The sequence below is a fragment of the Ictalurus furcatus genome, chromosome 9, assembly GCF_023375685.1.
Source record: "Ictalurus furcatus strain D&B chromosome 9, Billie_1.0, whole genome shotgun sequence".
Taxonomy (NCBI): domain Eukaryota; kingdom Metazoa; phylum Chordata; class Actinopteri; order Siluriformes; family Ictaluridae; genus Ictalurus; species Ictalurus furcatus.
This window is the reverse complement of record NC_071263.1, coordinates 1,248,832-1,267,661: the sequence shown is the minus strand read 5'-3', so window position 1 is coordinate 1,267,661 and position 18,830 is coordinate 1,248,832. Positions and strand designations below refer to the sequence as shown.

General features: G+C 41.7%; 1 protein-coding gene across 1 annotated transcript; it reads left to right on the top strand.

Annotated features, from left to right (window-relative positions):
- Positions 1-1,880: 1,880 nt before the first annotated feature.
- On the top strand, positions 1,881-14,764 carry rragd (ras-related GTP binding D). Its single transcript, XM_053633299.1, has 7 exons — positions 1,881-2,295; positions 4,080-4,375; positions 4,860-5,059; positions 6,081-6,195; positions 9,101-9,243; positions 11,764-11,912; positions 14,320-14,764. The coding sequence occupies exons 1-7, from the start codon at positions 2,079-2,081 to the stop codon at positions 14,469-14,471; spliced, it is 1,272 nt and encodes a 423-aa protein (XP_053489274.1). The 5' UTR covers positions 1,881-2,078; the 3' UTR covers positions 14,472-14,764.
- Positions 14,765-18,830: the final 4,066 nt, after the last annotated feature.

Genomic DNA, 18,830 nt, shown 5'->3' with positions numbered 1-18,830 from the left:
GGCAGGTGTAGGGGTGCTCACCAGTCTGAGGGTCTCACAGTTGGAGTGTCTCCTGGTGGACAAGACGATTGCCTCGATTAGGTTTCAAGGCTCAGGAAGGAAGCCTTTAATTTTGTGCATATGCAACAAATAACAATGCAAGGTGGTGCAGGTCCTTAACAGGGTATCTCTTACTGATTCCAGAGTGCTACTGTTGGAACACAATGTTCCTCCTTGGAATGAGAAGACAATGGGCAATGATTTTGTGATTGTATCATAGGATTTGAAACTATATGCTTAAGACTCTTGGGTAAAGAGAGTGGCAGAGCTGTCAACTGCCGGAAAATCGGTAGTGGGCTGGAATTGTTGAATTGTTGCACACTAGCATCATCTACCTGGTCAACCCAGGAGAGTTACCTGAGAGCATCTGGCAAGCGGTGTGGATGAGATTGCTATTGTGGTTGTCAAACTCCGTAGTGTCATGGCTGGAGGAGAGAAAGTCAGAGATATTGAAGACACCAGACAAGGTTGGGGCTGTGTGGTTAACATGCCCTCATTTCAATGTTCCATGGAGATCTGAGGCAGTGCCTTGGGTCTGGCAAACCAGCAACCTGGCAACCAGAGGTTGTTGTCCATATTTTGGGACCAGCGTGTGTTCCATTATCGGGAACTCACACTCCTCAGCCTCCTGGGAAAAGTCTAGGCCAGGATTGGAAGAGGAACAACGCAGGAACTACCCAAGCCATGGAACAGTGGACCAGCTCTTTACTCTTGCAGGGCTTGTGGAAGATTTTTTGGACACTTGAATAAAGAGAGGTCCACGGCTGTCAGGTGATAACAACTACGTGGTAAGTTGGATTTGTCACACAAATGTGTTGGTCAGATTTCCCTGGTAAACCCAGGAGAGCCTTCTGGGTTGCTTGGGAGCATCTGACAGAAACCTCAGTGAGAGACGAATTTAACTAAAAGGATTTTCCCTCTGTACTGAGTGAGGTCAGGAATATTTAGTTTGAACAGAACCATTTCAAGTTCTCATCTGTAGAGACAGCTGTAAGAATGTGTAGCCAGAAGGCTGTTGGTGTCGGTAAGCCTACAGTAGGGTGCTGACTGAGGATGTGGAAGTCATGTTTTGAATGCAGTACACCTGAATGGACTGGAGGTTTAATGGCATTCTTCAGTTACACAAATGTCAATGCACCAAAGATAACGCCATGAAAGGGCATGTTGTGGGGAAAGGTGAAGCTTATGAATGAAGTGAGATGGACGCTGTATGTTCTGAAGACCTCTGAATCTGAGATTTAATAAGTTTCTTAATAAGTTTAATAAGTTTCTTTGATAAGTTTCTTCTTAAAAATAAATAAATAAATAAATAAATAAATAATCCACACCTCATTTTGATTCATAAATGAATGGATGATTTTTCTTGAGCTGTCACCTAAATCTTTTGTTGTTACTTTTTGCAGTTAAATGATTGGTTGTTATTAAAGTACTAAAGATCAGGTCTACAGCGCCATCCAGTGCCATCACACACACACACACACACACACACACACACCTAATACAGTATGCCCTGAATTTAATGTATTAAATTTCATTTGAATGCCCAGAATTGTGTGTGTGTGTGTGTGTGTGTGTGTGTGTGTGTGTATATATATATATATATATATATATATATATATATATATATATATAAAATGTGTGTGTGTGTATGTATATATATATATATATATATATATATATATATATATATATATATATATATATAATGTGTGTGTGTTTGTTTGTTTGTTTAATTATTTTAATCTCTTGTTTATATTGGGCCAAGCGCGCGTGCAAGAACTAAGATAAACAACTACATTTCCCATGATCCCTAGCGCACGCGCTCCAGAACGGAGGCGTCGTGTTTCGGACTGTTTTCTGCCCTGGCTCTCTGTTTGCTGTGAAAACTGCCCCTGCCGGGTGTGGGGGTGATTACTGGCGGTGCATGGGGGGCTCTTTTAGCGGGTTGCTGTGTGAAACGGATCCGCTATGAAAGAAGAAAGGCAAGAGGGAGGGAGGGAGGTAAAAGGTCACCATGGCTCGCGCTGATCAGGTGACAGATGTGGCAAAGTCGGGCTGCGTCCGGACTTTTTACACGAAATTGCACTAAACTTAGAAGAAGAAGAGGAAGGGAGAAAATGACAGACCAGGGGAAGCAATACAGCACAGGAGTCGAGCATGATGAAGCCCTGTCGTTTGGGTATTATGATGAAGATGACGATGATGATGGTTTGGAGACGTTTACAGAGGATGGAGTGTGCGGCTGCGATGAAGGAGGTCAGTCCTCACTTTCACACTTCCCAGGATCTATTTAAGGTTTTGCAAGGTCGCTTTGTTTAATCAAGGACACTTTAATAACCTTGATGCATGCATATAATATCCATTATTCCTATATTCCATAAACTGTACAACTAAAATGCATGAACTTCAACCCACACTGTTATACCCATGTGCTGACTTTTACCCCCACCTAAACTTTCTTTTGACACAGATGCATGTCCATGTTTCTCCATGAATGGGTGAGGGGTGACATTAAAGGAGAAGAACCGTTACAGAAGGCTGAGCGGCAGATAGAAAAGCATGAAATGGAATCCACGGACCGGATTTCATTAGTTACATGAGGAAAACGTGCCACACTGAAAAGCACAGACTCTTGCGTGTCTTTATCTCTTTTAGCGATAAGCATTCAACAGGGTGTCAGCGCCGGCCCTAAGCAGCGTTGCAGGGGAAGGTACCGTACCGTACTGTACGCTCGGGAAGTTGCCAGACGTCTCCAGATGACATCATCGACTAACCTGCACAGTTGCCGAATCGTTGTTATATCGATTTGCATATCGTAACTGACTAAAATGAATACATGCGACGGGTCGAAATATCGACTATGTTTAAAGGATATTTACATCAGAAGCCAAAAACAAGTTTTTGACTTTCCAAGTGTCTACAATGTCTGAATCCATCCATCCATCCATCTTCTATACCGCTTAATCCTTTTCAGGGTCACGGGGAACCTGGAGTCTATCCCAGGGAGCATGGGGCACGAGGTGGGGTACACCCTGGACAGGGTGTTAATCCATCGCAGGGCACAATCACATACACACTCACACACCCATTCATACACTACGGACACTTTAGACACGCCAATCAGACTACCATGCATGTGTTTGGACTGGGGGAGGAAACCGGAGTACCCGGAGGAAACCCCCGCAGCACAGGGAGAACATGCAAACTCCACACACACAGGGCCACGGTGGGATCCGAACCCCCGACCCTGGAGGTGTGAGCTGAACGTGCTAACCACTAAGCCACCGTGCGCTCCAATGTCTGAATATTTTTAAGATTTTAATCGCGCTTTGAATAGGGTGTACTTCCGTTATCATGCTATTATATTATCAGCATAAAAGTGGCACCCGACGGTCTTAAAAACGACAGTAGTATCGTTTATCACAATTATTTCCGGGACGATATATCATCCAGCAAAACTATTTATCGTGACTACGATGTCTACTACAGCCCGCTCGAGTCGTTTTTGTGTATATATACACTTGCTATACTGAGCTTCTAGACGGAACGGCTTCTTGTGCCGTGTGTATGTTTACTCGTTTTCCAAGAAGTGTTCCACTGGCAAACATGCCATGAATTGCAAAGGCAGTATTTTGGGCCTGGAAGTGTCTGTGAAGGCCTTCCACATTCCTCAGTCGAGAGTCCCAGAGCTCGGATGAGCATGTGATCAGGTGGGAGTGTTCATGCTGGCTGTGCAGAATCTTTTAAACACAGCATTGCGTAATCGATATTCGGATTAGGATTTGTTTTGGTTTTTTTTTGTCCCGGTGATATTACATTGAGGAACATGTGAGTAATAAGTGCAGGATTTTCCCTGTCCCAGCCCTGTCATTGATTATTTTCTTGTAACAGCACACCCCAAAGTGTGACGTGGTACTCTGACAGTCCTACACCGTGGACAGAACCGCAATCACTGAAAAACCCACCACCAATCAAAAAAGAGCAATACTGTGTGTGTGTGTGCGTGTGTGTGTGTGTGTGTGTGTGTGTGTTTTGTGTAGGGTTGGGTTTCCGAGATCCCTTCTGCAGTGAGGTGAAGCCTCGCATCCTGCTGATGGGTTTACGGCGCAGCGGCAAGTCTTCCATCCAGAAAGTGGTCTTCCACAAGATGTCCCCCAACGAGACCCTGTTCCTGGAGAGCACCAATAAGATCTGCAGAGAGGACGTGTCCAACAGCTCGTTCGTCAGCTTCCAGATCTGGGACTTTCCTGGTCAGATCGATTTCTTCGACCCCACCTTCGACTACGAGATGATCTTCCGGGGAACGGGAGCGCTCATTTTCGTTATCGACTCGCAGGTGTTTTTCGCCAGTCCTGAACGTTTTCCCTTTCCGTTAATGTAAACATCAGGAGATACATCGGTGGCGTAATAATGTATTGCTCTTATACAACAACAAATAGCCAATGCATTTAACCATTAAAAAAATTTTCAATGAAAAACACAATATATCACACACATCTTTTTTTTTTAATCAGTTTATTGTTATATTCATCGACGCAGAACATCTACAAAACAAGCTAGTTCGTGCGATCTCTTATATTATACGTTATTTCCCCTGTCTTTTGGATATATTTCCCTCGCAGCGTTAGTAAGGAACTGGAAAATCCTCGTAAACTTAGTGCTTTACCTCTGACCGTTACGAAGCGCTGACACGGGGGATACGCAGACATCGCCTCTGAGAAATTCTTCACCGTACACTATCCAGTTCCATTTATTGAGGCTCTAGAGCGTGTATTTGTTATGATATGTTCTGTTCTTCACCCAGATAACTTTCTGTTTAGGATGACTACGTGGAAGCATTGAGCAGACTCCATCTCACCGTGACTCGAGCCTACAAGGTCAACCCGGACATCAACTTCGAGGTGTTCATCCATAAAGTGGACGGGTTGTCCGACGATCACAAGATCGAGAAGCAAAGAGATATACACAAACGCGCCAACGACGACCTGGCGGACGCCGGCTTAGAGAGGATACATTTAAGGTTGGTTTGATATGCTGGGGTGTGTGTGTGTGTGTGTGTGTGTGTGTGTGTGTGTGTGTGTTTTATTAGAAATGCACTATAAGGTATATATCGGAATAACAGTATAAGGATTTAAAGCACAGCGATGTTGTATCCTCGATTCTGATTGGTCAGAAGGTGTTGATTCATTTTCGATAACAGCGGGCACTTAATTTCCACACAATCTAAGCTCGAAATAAATAAATATATAAATAGTGTGTTTTATTTACTAAAGCCAAAAGCGTCTGTTCCCTGATATGAAGTTTTTCTGTAAGGAGACGTTTATTTATTTATGTATGTATGTATTTATTTATTTATTTATTTATTTTTGGAAGGAGTCTCCGGCGTCAGAATTTCTGTATGTTTTCCGGCATGGAAATACTCAACTTTTTGTATCGTTAACTTCAAGGTAGTGGAAGAACTGGCGATAGCTGCTGCGTTCGCTATCTTGCGTACGTTCCATGACGTTAAATGGAGCTATAAACGGCTCGGATGTATAATTTAGCGGTTTCTGAAATGTGTTGCGGATTGCTGTGGTGTGAGATTCGCAGCATGTATAGCTTCAACTTATCCAGGGAAGGTACTTTTAAAAAAAAAAAAAAAAAAAAAAAAAAAGTCGTCCGGCGTTTTAGGCAGAACCGTTCGCTTTATTTACTGTCAATAGGCTTTGTGAGCTGAGGATAAACACTAGCGTGTTGGGTAAATATTAGTCTGCGTAGTAGACTAGTAATCCTTATAAGCCGAGTTTATACATACATAATCAGTATTATAATGTTTGTATATTTTGAATTATAATCAAATGCTGTACCAGTATTTCGGGCCAATATTCCTTTTACACGGATGTATGTATTTCAATCATTTCATGCATCTCCTTTGCATAAGAAATGAACATCGCTCTTTGCGTTGCAGTTCTTCATAAACTCACCCCAGAAGCTATCGTTGTGAATAAAACTCATTCGTCTCGCTCTTTTAAAGATAGACCGTCGGTTTTCTTCCGTTTCAGCTTCTACCTGACGAGCATCTATGATCACTCCATCTTCGAGGCGTTCAGTAAAGTGGTGCAGAAGCTCATTCCGCAGCTCCCGACGCTGGAGAATCTACTCAACATTTTTATATCTGTGAGTAATGACACGCACACATGCGCTTTATCTTACCTGAAACAACTGGCATGTTTTAACATTGATTTATATATATATATATATATGTATATATGAGTATGCATGTGCTAAATGTCTGAAAATAAAATTTTTATACCAGCCAGTTGATGGCAGCAGAGAGTCAGCAAAATCATTTACAAAATCCATCGGTATCGTGATCAGTTATGTTCCAATACGCTTTGTTTGAGAGATCATGGATGTTGTGGTGTCTTTTATCAAATGTTTTATGTTTTTTAAATGATTACAAGCTGATCTGATTTTGTATTTAATCTTTAAACTTGTAAAACGTTAGAATTTTGTATGCTTTGCGTTAAATACTGGTATTGAGATATATAAAACAATAAATAATGTATCAAATTGAAATCTCATGATACATATTTGTTATTGTTGAGAATCGTGATATGATATTTTTGTCATATCGTCCCGCTATAGATGGAAGTTGGAATTAAATACTACAGGGTTTAGTGATGACTGGTGTAGGCATTAAACCTAGCATGGGTGCTGCGTGACCTAAAGTAACCCCACATTCTGCAATTTAGCCACAAAGTGAAAGCATACTTCACATTAGACGACTAAATGTAACGCGTTGAACTGTAATTTATAAATATTCCGAAACTCTGTATAATGTTCAAATGGTGAAATCTGTTGTAAAATCTCCCGGCGCTTTATGGAACCCGGTAGAGCCGAGCGTCTTTCATCGTGGATGAAAATGATGGTTGTGTTTTCTAAACGGCAGATTGTATGCTCTGAGCACTTTCTTTGAAAGACTTTTACTGTCAACACAAAGTAATAAAAAGTACACAAATTGTGTGTACAAGAGACACTGTTCTATCACCGTTGTGAGAGTGTGGGAAGACTTCAGCACAACCGGGCCTGGGGATTGAAAGCATGATCGTTACGAAAGGAACAAACCCCAAGCAGAGCTAGTCACGTCACGTTGGAAAGTCAGACTACGCTACGTTGACACGGCTTCTGAAAAACAACGGCAAGGACGTGCGGGAGATGAAATCCGACGTGCTAATTTAGATTATCAGCAGCTTACTTGAAAAAAGAAAACGCATCCCATGGACGTTCCTTAATTTATTCATGTTTTCCTGAGATTTATAGATGACAGATGGTGATGTTTGAGATAATCATGAGTCTCGCACACGGATTGTACGCATATGGTTGGCTCCAAGTAAATGGCACCAACTAAATGGCACCGTCTAGTCAGAGACCCGCCATCCCACCAAGCACAGCCAAGCTGGAAATGGCAAAGCAAAAGGACTGACATTTAAGAGAGAGGCTTCTCCTAATGCAGAGTGCACTGAAGTGTTCCTTGTTGCTTGGAGAGTACAATCATGGAGACATTGTTTCCATGACGCCTGGGATGGTACAAATGGAGTACCTGTAATTAGCTTCTAGAGTAAAGTTTGATAGATGCATTAGTTTCCCTTAATTATGTACTTTAAAGTTGAAAGATCCAGGTTCAAAAGTGTACCTTTTATTGTACCACCCCAGCAACGAGTGCTTTCCTGAGGCTGAATGTATTGCTCAGCAGTGGTACCCAGTATTATGCATCCAGGAAGCTGATTGGCTGCGAGTGTAATGAATGGCATGGAACTCAATCAAAGTCCACCATCTTGAATAATATACACTACATGGCGAAACGTCTTTCAATCCCTTGACCGTCAAACTTGTACATCCCGTTCCAAAACCGTAACAGCTTCCACGCCTTTAGGAAGAGTTTCCGCTAGATTTTGTAATGTGCCTATGGGGATTTGTGTTCATTCAGCCACAAGACTATTAAAGACGGAAGACTCTGATGATGGGTGAGTAGGCACGGCTTACGGTCCATGAGTTCCAGTGCATTCCAAGGTGTTGAAGTCAGGGCTCTGTGCAGGCTACTCATGTTCTTACGCACCAAACTTGGCAAGCTATGTCTTCATGGCGCTTGCTTTGTGCGCCGGCACGTCCTCCTGCCGGAAAATGTAGCGCTTTGTGACTAGGTCAAAAAGTTTAGTTTGCGACATGGAAATGTACGATGTTCTATTAATTATGCACGTAATGCAGTTGAACCGTCTTGAAAGCCAGAAGTCCCCGTCTGTGCAACCCAGAGAGTTTAAGCACACGGGTCCAGTGAGATCTGCTAAATCATCTGCACTTGTGAAGTAACCGATAGCCTAATAGTTCTGGATTGCAATGACCATCACGCGTTATACGTTAAATGGTTCCACGACCATGTTAAAAAGAGCTCAACGGTAGCTTTCAAACAGCACCACCGCCACCCCTCTGTGATACACAGCGTCCGAGAAAGAGGCGGTGGAAAACGGGCATTTTAGCCGACGTTGGAGCTCTATTTTTGCTACAGAGCTCATTCCGTCCCCAGGTGAGACGCTTTTGTTTATTCGATCAGAATGTTCTGGAGAATTTATACATTTATTCACTTATTTTTAAGATATGGTGAACCTGTAGGACATTTTTACGACATCTACAACAGCATGCGTTCGTAGCGATGTTTGAACGTGTTTCGTTTTGAACAAGACAAAACCGCACGTCGATTTGTCTTGATGTTTAACATACAGAAATAAAAAAAAAAAAAAAAAAAGAAGTCTTCATTTTCAGTCATCATTTTCCAGTTGGGTTCAAACGCTCTGCGAATCGGATTGCATTGCATCGTGACCGCCGTATCGTGAATCGAATCTCCTCTTTCTCTGAGATCTTACTCAAGCTCCATAGCTCCTAATAAGCCACTCGTGTTTAAACTTCAGTGGAGTGACTTGGAGCCATGTTAGTCATTCTGGAATCAACATTTCTACCAAAGGTGCACTTGCTAATGGAAAGGTATTAAGGCAGCAGTTGAATTCCTTTTTGGCTCTGGTTGCAGAATTCGGGGATTGAAAAGGCGTTTCTGTTCGACGTGGTCAGTAAGATCTACATCGCCACAGACAGCAGTCCGGTGGACATGCAGACGTACGAGCTGTGCTGTGACATGATTGACGTCGTCATCGATATTTCCTGCATCTATGGGTGAGTGAATGCTTTCCTGCATCTAGGGCTGACCATGCTTAAAGGTAGCTTTAATCTCTCACTTATCTGACTACACAAAATGCCCTCTTCCCTACCAGAGTGTGTCTTTATCCATTACCCTTACTTTTACATCATGGAAGTAAGTAATGAAACATCAGGGCAATCGTATTCTCCAGTGGGGAATAATAAATGTAGAAGTACATGTGAATAGCGTATTTGGTATGCAGCAACCATTTCACTTCTCTGGCCTCGTTTCAATTTAAGCACCACTGGCAGTGTGTTTGAAGAGTATCTGTAAACAGAAGGGCGAATCGAAACACCTCAGGCACCGCTGACCCTGTGCGATCTGGACACTGATGCGCAGGAAGGTGTGGGCATCCGGGCGCGACTCGGGGCATGCCGGCCGTCTGCCCACGCTGGCCTGCAGAACACATGAGTCTCAGAAGCTTAAGAGACCACACAGAGCATCATCTTGGTCCTCTTGTTCTGCTCACTGCTCAACAGGCTGTACAACCCTACAGTAGCAATGTTAAAATACCCAGCATGCCTTGCTTAGTAGTACTATTATAGTTACAGACACGAGAGCGTGAGAGCGTTCGGCGCACTACATACACCTCGTTTTAACACGAACTGATCGGTTTGTCGGGGACGTAGGAAGCGTACTGACGTAGAGCCGCCTGACCGCCGTACGGACGCTCCGTCTCTGTGCTATACAATGCTGGGTTGTCAGTAGATGAAATGTAAACGCAGAACATAAAAAAATGATGGAAAAACAACCACAGGCATCGTTTCCTTCATGGAAACGTCTCGAAATCTACTTTCAACGTCCGCTGAAGGTGGCTTGGTTTCATCTCGTTTCCAGCATTACCGATCCGAACGACAGAACCGTAACAGATATCGAATGAAACTAGCCTCTGAAGCCGACGTCACTGCCCTGCTAAACGTCGACATAAACGGTGGAAGATGGACCTAGCTAGTGCTAGTTTCATTTCCATTTCCGAAACCATTTGAAACATTTTACGTAAGTGTCCATGTAAAATGTATGAGTGACAGACATTGGCTCGTTCTTGTATTATTGTGTGTTTCTAAGAACATCGTCAGCTAACTACACACCAGCTAGCTCTGCTTTTCAATAATCCAGTCTTGGAAAAATGTGATCCGTTAAAATCAAGTAGCTCGTTTTATGTCAAGGGTTTGAATGCTAAGGGCATTTTCGGTTGGGTTTTAATCGCAGATCCACCGTTCTAGGCATTTACAGTACATCTTACAGTGATTCTAAATCAACCCACCATATTTGGTGTCAGTGCAGCCGAGCAGTGCTGAGAAGTTTGTGCCTTATTCCTTCTTTGCCATCAGTTTTGCTGGGGAATGGTTCACTATGAACGTTCATACATCTAGAAATCACTTTAGCGAGGCTCAGTCTAGACGTCATCCGACTCGAATTTTACGACAATAGGACAAAACCTTTTTATCCCGATCTCTTGGGATCTAAAGAATCATCGGGACTTGGATTGAACTCTTTGGTGACAGTAAAGGGTTTAAAAAAGTCACACTCCAACGTCGGCAAGAAGACTTTCAAATGCGTGTGCTAACTTTCATAAAGCGCAGAGGGATGGTTCTGTCCGTCAGTTATTGTCGAGTTCCAGCCATGCCGTCGTTTTGTTGTTTTATTTCACGTTTTAAACTGAGCCGAGCGAATAAACGAGTCGGTAAAAACCCCTTTCGGGCTTTGTATTGCGAAGTGTAGAGGTGGAGTTAAGAAATGAAGGACCGATGATGATGATGATGATGATGATGATGATGAAGGCCTCCTCCGTCACTCCCCGACAAGCACAGCTCATTGTGATGCGCTAACTGGCGCGTGGTCCTTAATGGCGTTTTCATCATTTATTCATTTTTCACTTCTTCAGCTTGAATCATTCGGATTATGAGTATAAACGTATAGCACGGTAACATCTTCCAGCGTTTGAATTATTCATTTTTATTTCTTTTATATCAGTTTAGCGTGGGTGCTGGCTTTGCCTTAATTATTTCTCGCTCTTTAAATCCTAAAAGGGCATGTTTTATACAGAACAAAGCCCAGGCTTTTCTCAGTGGTGCCGTTGTAGCCCCTTTTTAAACATTCATTTAAATACAAGAAGATCGCAGCGTTGAGGTTAAACACGAGCTCAGCGCCCGAGTGTGCACAAACGCTAGACGATATTAAAGCATATAAATTCGAGTGCTTCACTTTTCTTCTTGAGAGTTTTTTATTTCCTTTCTCTTTTTCTTTTCTTGTCACCATCACGCACGTTTTGCTCGTCACACCGAGCAGGAGACGTACTTAATTGTCCGGGTTGGTTTTTTTTTTGTTTTGTTTTTTTTAAAAATGGCAAAAATCAATCTTCTTGTAAATTGACCCGCCCACTTTTCTCAGCGTTTTGAGTTAATGTCAGAAAGTGAGAGTGTCTGTTATACAGTTTGTTTTCATTCATGGCTGATTCCACAGTCCATATTCATGCTCGTGTTTCTCCTCGTCAGTTTGAGTGAGGACGTAGCCGGTTCGCCGTACGATAAAGAATCCATGGCCATCATCCACCTCAACAACACCACAGTGATGTACCTTAAAGAGGTCACCAAATTCCTGGCGCTCGTCTGTTTCCTCAGGGAAGAGAGTTTTGAGAGGAAAGGTGAGCACCCAGACTTTTACTTGTACTCTGAGTAAAATTATAATTACTAGATATTTAATCGGGCAGCTGTGTTTTCCCAGTTCTTACACTCTGAACACGTTCGGCTCAAGAATTCAGCTCGAGAATAATAATAAATAAATAATGGATTGTTTCTGGTGTGTTGAAGGTCAGCGGGTAACTTGAGAAGTATCAGGTAAGGGATGGTGTGACCCCTACTCGGGATACTATACTAGGAAGCAGTACTTCTCAGCAGTGCATCAGTGTGTAATGGCTAGGGTATTTGACAAGCCGTGCATCCTGGGTAATGAACATATCTCCAGTATAATGCGCTTCCCTCGAGTGTGAAGCAGGATTTTATGTTGTATACAGTAAATATCGTTTGAAATAGTTTGGGAACTGTTGTACTGTTGATCCTGTGGGACTGAAGTTAGAGTTACAGCGATGACAACACTTTATGCTGTGCTGTTTTGTTGAATTTCAGCCCAAATGAATTTGGGCCAAACGTGGCTGATACGCCGAAGCTTACGAGCATAATGTGGTTCCGCCGAGACTCGGGGAATAAAAGTAATATAACGCTGAAGGATTGGGGAATTTAATGAACGCTGAAATATTCATGCAGAGATCTAGCAGCACTGCAGGAGGGACGGCGAATCGAGGAAGTTTCAGGGTCACGCTGACTCGCTTGCGCCTCGTCTGTACACTTATTTGTTATTCCGATAACGTCGATTTAACGCCGCGTCGCCGGCGACTTAATGAGCGATTTTCAAGTCGCATCAGCTCTTCCGAAAAAGTCGTGCTAACTTTAACCGGATCCTTGACAGCAGACATGGTGCTTTATGAGGGTTTGGACATGAGGTGTCTGCCATAGACGCTTCCTCGCTTCCTCGTAATCTCCTGCCTTGTGCCGCTAATTAGAGAAATACATCTGATGGACTGCCAATCACTGCACGCGGTTCAGACCGTTTCTAGAACTTTCATTCGGTACTCGGTACTCAGTACTGCATGTCTTCGTATTCGTCCTTCATTTCGTTTGTCAAATATACTTTCGGAAAGTTTTATTCGGAGTGTCGCATGTTCTCCCGGTTGGTCGGTTGCTCCGATTTCTTCCCGCATTGCAAAACATGAGGGTAGGAAGATTGGCTACTCGGAAATGAGCGTACGAATGTGTGTGTGTGTGTGTGTGTGTGTGTGAGCGTGAGCGCGTTAATATTTTACAGCATTCACACCTTTTAGAAACTGCCTGGTCAGGGTCACGTGGTTTAAATTAGCGCACTAGTTTGTTTACATTTCAGGAGGAAGAAGTCAAAAGAAAGAACTAGAACTGCGTGAGCGTCGTTAAATAAACCGTCCAGGGCGGAGACTAATTATAAACTTGAGTGATGTAGCTCATGTTGAGGAACTGTTGAGGAACCAGCTGTTCCTGGGTCATAGGGGGCGGTGGTGGCTTGGAGGTTTAAGCTCTGGGTGACTGATCAGAAGGTCGGGGGTTCGAACCCCAGCACTACCAAGCTGCTACCGTTGGGCCTTTGAGCAAAGCCCTTAACCCTCTCTACTCCAGGGGGCGCTGTATCATGGCCGACCTTGCGCTCTGACCCCAGCTTCATGAGATGAAGAAAAGAAGATGCGAAGAAAAGAATTTCACTGTGCATATGTATACGTGACCAATAAAGACTCATTATAGTGGTCGGGTGGTAAAAAAATCTCACACACACTTTGAATACTGAATACAGATACCGTGAGAGAGCACTAATTTGGAGCACTAAACTAATACAGATACAGATATTTTACACCCCTACAAGAGGTGTACACCTGCCTCCGGTGTTCCTGGGACAGACTTCGGATTCGTCACGACCCTGACCCGAGTAACGTGTTTACCGAAGATGAATAAAAGAATGAAGGAAGATTTTTCTGATCATCAGTGACAGCTAGTCATTACACTGAATAGGAAGGCTAAAAATATTCTACTGCCTATCGGTAACTCGTTGAAAGACGTTGAATGTGCTGCTTAGTTTGTTTGTTTTTTTTTGGTAATCACGCTGTGCTCGAGAAATGGAATAATGAGTCCCTGAACAAAAGGATCAAAAGGAACATCAGTATCCGGTGTGGCGTCCAGCTGCTGTAAGTACCACAGTGCATCACGTCCTCATCCGTGGGCCGCACCGTGAGGACCAGACGAACGAGGTGAATGGTGACGAGAGCTTCGCAAGTCTGATGAAATTTCGCCCTGTGTGTTGGACCTGAACAAGAACTCCGCTCTGTAAATGATGAAAGCGTTTCCATGTACGTCAGATGAGGCGTCTGGCTTAGATCGGTGATATGTCGAAGGTTTACGTGGTTTTTTTTTTTGGTTTGTTTTGGGTTTTTTTGACCGTAAAGTAAGACTTCCTTACTTCTTCTCTTTCCTCAGGACTCATCGACTACAACTTCCACTGCTTCAAGAAGGCCATAGAGGAGGTGTTCGACTTGCGGCTGAAAGTGCAGAGAAACCGTAAACTTCTGAGCCGGAGGAGGTGGAGCGAGCAGAGCGTGCCGAACGGGACACACGTTCAGCACCACTGACGGACGTGACGTGACCGGGTCGAGGATAAACCGAGCCAAATTACTCACACCGACTAGATTCACGACTCTCTTAACGTTTAATATTTAAGATCAGCAGCAATCGAAAACCACGAGTCTGACATCCGGTCATCCGAGTTTTATTACCATAATCGTACTACTACGTTTATCAGTTCATTACGTTCATAGCTGAGAGTTAGATGTGTGATATTAGTTTGCTGACTGTAATGTGAACGACCCCGTGAGTGGGAAGAGAAGAATGATTATTATTATTAATATATATATATACATATATTTAAATTTTTTTTTTTTTTTGCTTTTTGGAGACTACAACAGGATTGCATAATACAAACTGATTTCAGTAGAATTGCCATCAAACGTCACTTTTTTGTTTTTCTAAACGGTAAGAATAGAGGAGGACGAGTTCAGATGAAACACTGAAGGGACACGGATGTAAATGCAAAAAAAATAAAAATAAAAGAGATATGTACGCAGTGTTCCCTTTGGTTCACCCGTCTTCTGATGGATAAGACGCGTTCGTTGTCTGAAGTTAACGACGGCGTATAGCGAGCGGTTTACCGTCTGGTTACCGACGTAGTTTGGATTATTCACGTAATTCGCACGTAAACGATTACACAGAACCTCAGAGAGATATTCGAGATATAGAGAGATATTTATCACCCAGATGAATATTACCAACGATCGTTCTGCCCATGTGTTAGTGCAGGTGAAAGTCCAAACGCGTTTGAATTAACAACCGTACGCAGGCTACGAATTACAGTTCCGTCTTCAGTTCTTTTCTAGGCGGCAGTGAACTAGAAATAAACGAGTGCAATAACCATGCATAATAATAATAATAATAATAATAATGTCGTAAAATGCACTGGTGTGAGTGACCGGATTGAAGATTGTTTATTCTGGAACCGAGAGCGCGCAGCATGGAAGCTCGTGTCCAATAACAGAGTCTTCCTTAAGCCTCAGTGTTTTTGGATCTACCTTGGATGAAAGATGTTCGATTTAAAGCAGCGTCCAGGAGGTTTTTCCGCCATGTTTAACTCCCAAAACAAGACTGGATCAGCCTCGGATCTGTGCACCGTTCTACCCGAGTCTCTTACGCAACGTGATCGCAAACACCGAGGAATATAAAGTACTTTTTAGTGTCTATAGTTTGTTTTTTTAAGCTCGGCGACGTCCTTTATAGAGGCTGTAAACGTTCTTTATGTGTTAGCTGCTTTAGCCTCGTAGCTCCGGTACAAAACTAAACGAGCGAATTTGAACACAGATCATGTATCGGTTGATAAATTTGGGCAAAAGGGAAATTACGTGTCATTTTCCTGTTGCTTGAAGGTTGAAAAGATCTTTCTTTCTTTTCAATTTCTTTGCTTCCTTTTAGTTTTATTTTTGTTTTGGTTTTTTTGTTTTTAAAAAAAAAAGTTGAAGGTACAAAGTGCGTACATTTTTGTACCGTTTGCACAAATCTCTCCTTTTTTTATATATATATATATATATACATACATACATACATATATATATATATACATAGATATATAAAACAGATCTATATTTCATTTTAAAAAATTCACTCATGTACACTGACATTTGTTAAAGCAAAGTATTTTTTTTTTTAAATGTTATCTGTTCTAAAGAGAAAGCTGTAAATCGTTGATGAGGAAAAGTTACGGTGGGAGGTCTGTTCGTAGGAATTTAGGAAGTTTAAAATGCATCGTTTAGTTTTGCGTGAAAGTATTCCGTTTAGGATGATTAGATTAGTCCGGTGCTAATTATGCCTTTTTGTAGCATAATGACGTCATTGTTCCGATGCGTGCTTTACGTAATCAACAACTAAGCCTTAACTTTCTTCATTTCAGAAATAGTTCTAGTTTGAAAAAAATTTTAATGATACGAATCGGCGCTGAGCTGTTTATACTCACTGTTTATTATGCGGCCTAGTTGCCGAACATTTATTTATTTATTTATACTATTAATAAAGAACATTACATAAAATGGTCTCTTCCTATCTGTCACACTTCGGGAAAATATTCAGTCCTTTCCGTCTCCTCTGGAGGTACTTCTGAAATACAGACTTATGGAAAAAGTTTTTTTTGTGTGTGTGTGTGTGTGTGTATGGATATTTACAGACTTCTCCCTGACAGAAACTCTCTGCTTTATAGAACTTTTCAAGTTTTCCTCAGTGGGGAACAAAACAGAAGAATTCTTTTATCATCTTTCTCTACAGAAGCTTTGAGCCGAAAGACAAAAAAAAAAAATGTTGAGACGCTACGTCATTAATTTAACATCTCCGTAATCTCAGAATTTCATCTTATTTTCAAGATAAGTCGTTTTAATTTAATATCTCGTTATTTGCACTTGATATTATGTTCAAGATCATTCATATATATATATATATATATATATATATATATATATATATATATATATATATCTCTCAAATATATCTTAACTAATTACGTGAAGATTTTATGTCATTAGTATCTTGTTTTCGGATTTACTATCTTATCTCGTGATGGCGTGTCGTTATTTTTAACTCGTTGTCTCGTTATTTTTTGATAACTGGTGTAGCTCATTCGAAATAATGAGAAGCTGAAACAATATCCTGAAATATTTAGTAATTAAATCAAAGTAATGACATCATGTGAAATGTCTGTATAGCTTTAAACGGAGTTATGTTAACAACAGCATATTATTTGAAATGTTGAGATGTTCAATTGAAAAAAAAAAACAACACAAAAAAAAAAACATCTTGAAATAATGAGACACTTAAATCGAAATGAGATAAAGTCACACGTAATGAGCTGTGAAGTCGAAATGACATGCTATCTTGAAATAATGAGACAGTAAGTCAAAATAAGACAACTTGTGTGGTGTGTGTACGCGTTATAGTTCTATAATTGCTTGGTTATTGTGCGAGCAGCACTACTGCGCTGCTTTTATTCAAATAAATCCTCACAAACTCTTACTGCTGTGCAGCACCGGCAACAGAATGACCTTTGACCTCTGGTGGGTCTGCTGACAAACCACACATGCTAAAATAACCCTTAACCTGAATGATTGGCAACACTCCAAAGTTTCATTAGACTGAGTGATGGGTGTGTGTGTGTGTGTGTGTGTGTGTGTGTAAAGCACTAAGTGTAATCCCCAATGAATCTTTTCCTTCAACACGAGAGCCGGTGACCCTGATGAAGTCAGAGCTGCTGATGTAACAGCTGCTCCTCTCGGGACGGATGCTAAATGTTGTGTAGCGAAGCCGCAGTAGGTTACGTAAGACAGTTTCGTGTTTGGGTTTTATAATCTCCTAAACTCCATTTACTCAGTAGCGGCAGCTGAATAAGCTACAGGCGAGTCTGATGGTAAAGCCAGAGCAGGAATATTCCACAGAAGAGGGCATCATTATTTACCTTCCTGATGTACCGTATTTGTACAATCCAACTCATATTTACTTGTGTATATTGTGTGTGAGTGTGTGTGTGTGTTTGGGGATTGGTGGAAGGGAGATGTTTCATTTTGCAGTTAAGGCACTATTCTGAAATGAATAGGGTTTTTTTGTTGTTTTTTTTAAACAACGGATATCGCAGTGAAGCTTTGCCACTTGATTGGTGATATTCTCACAATTGTTATTTTCTACTGTAAAAATACACTCATTTATGCGAATGAAGTCCGTCTGATCAACTATGCACACTTTAGCAATCCAGAAATCTCCTTTTTGTTTGTGTATTATTATTTCACGATTAAGGCGCTCTCAAAGGGAAAGACTTTTTAAAGACGAAATTCACTGTCGTGAAGAAAAGAACAGCGCAGGTTTTCGGTATAAAATCTCATATTGATCCGTGTATCATCAACAGTTTGGGGGCGTTCCTCTGGAATGAGATTCTGGACAGGCGTAGGAATGAAGTAGTGAAATTTCACAAACGAAAGAGATATTTTGGTTTTGAATACTGAAAAAATGTTTCCGTTCGATTACGCTTGGTTTGTAAATGAAACGCGTCTCATAACTTGGCATATATCCGCAAACGAGATTCCTAGTGATACGTGACGGGTACATAACAGGACATGATCGTGTCGAGTGGGCGGAGCTTAAATCCTTCAAGATACAGATAACGCAAGGGTTGTGCATGGACAGAAACACTGTAAACAGTAAACGTTTTTTTGGGGGGGTCAGGTTTGGATATTTTTCTTACTACAGTTTAAGAGGAAATACGCTATAGATGCAATTTATTGAAAAATTAAAAGACAGAATCCGCATGTGCACGGTTAACTAGCATCCGAGGGCATTCTAATGAGTTTTCTTAAGGAATAATTGAATTCAGTCTATAATTTGCATGACGTGGATGTACTTTAAACGTC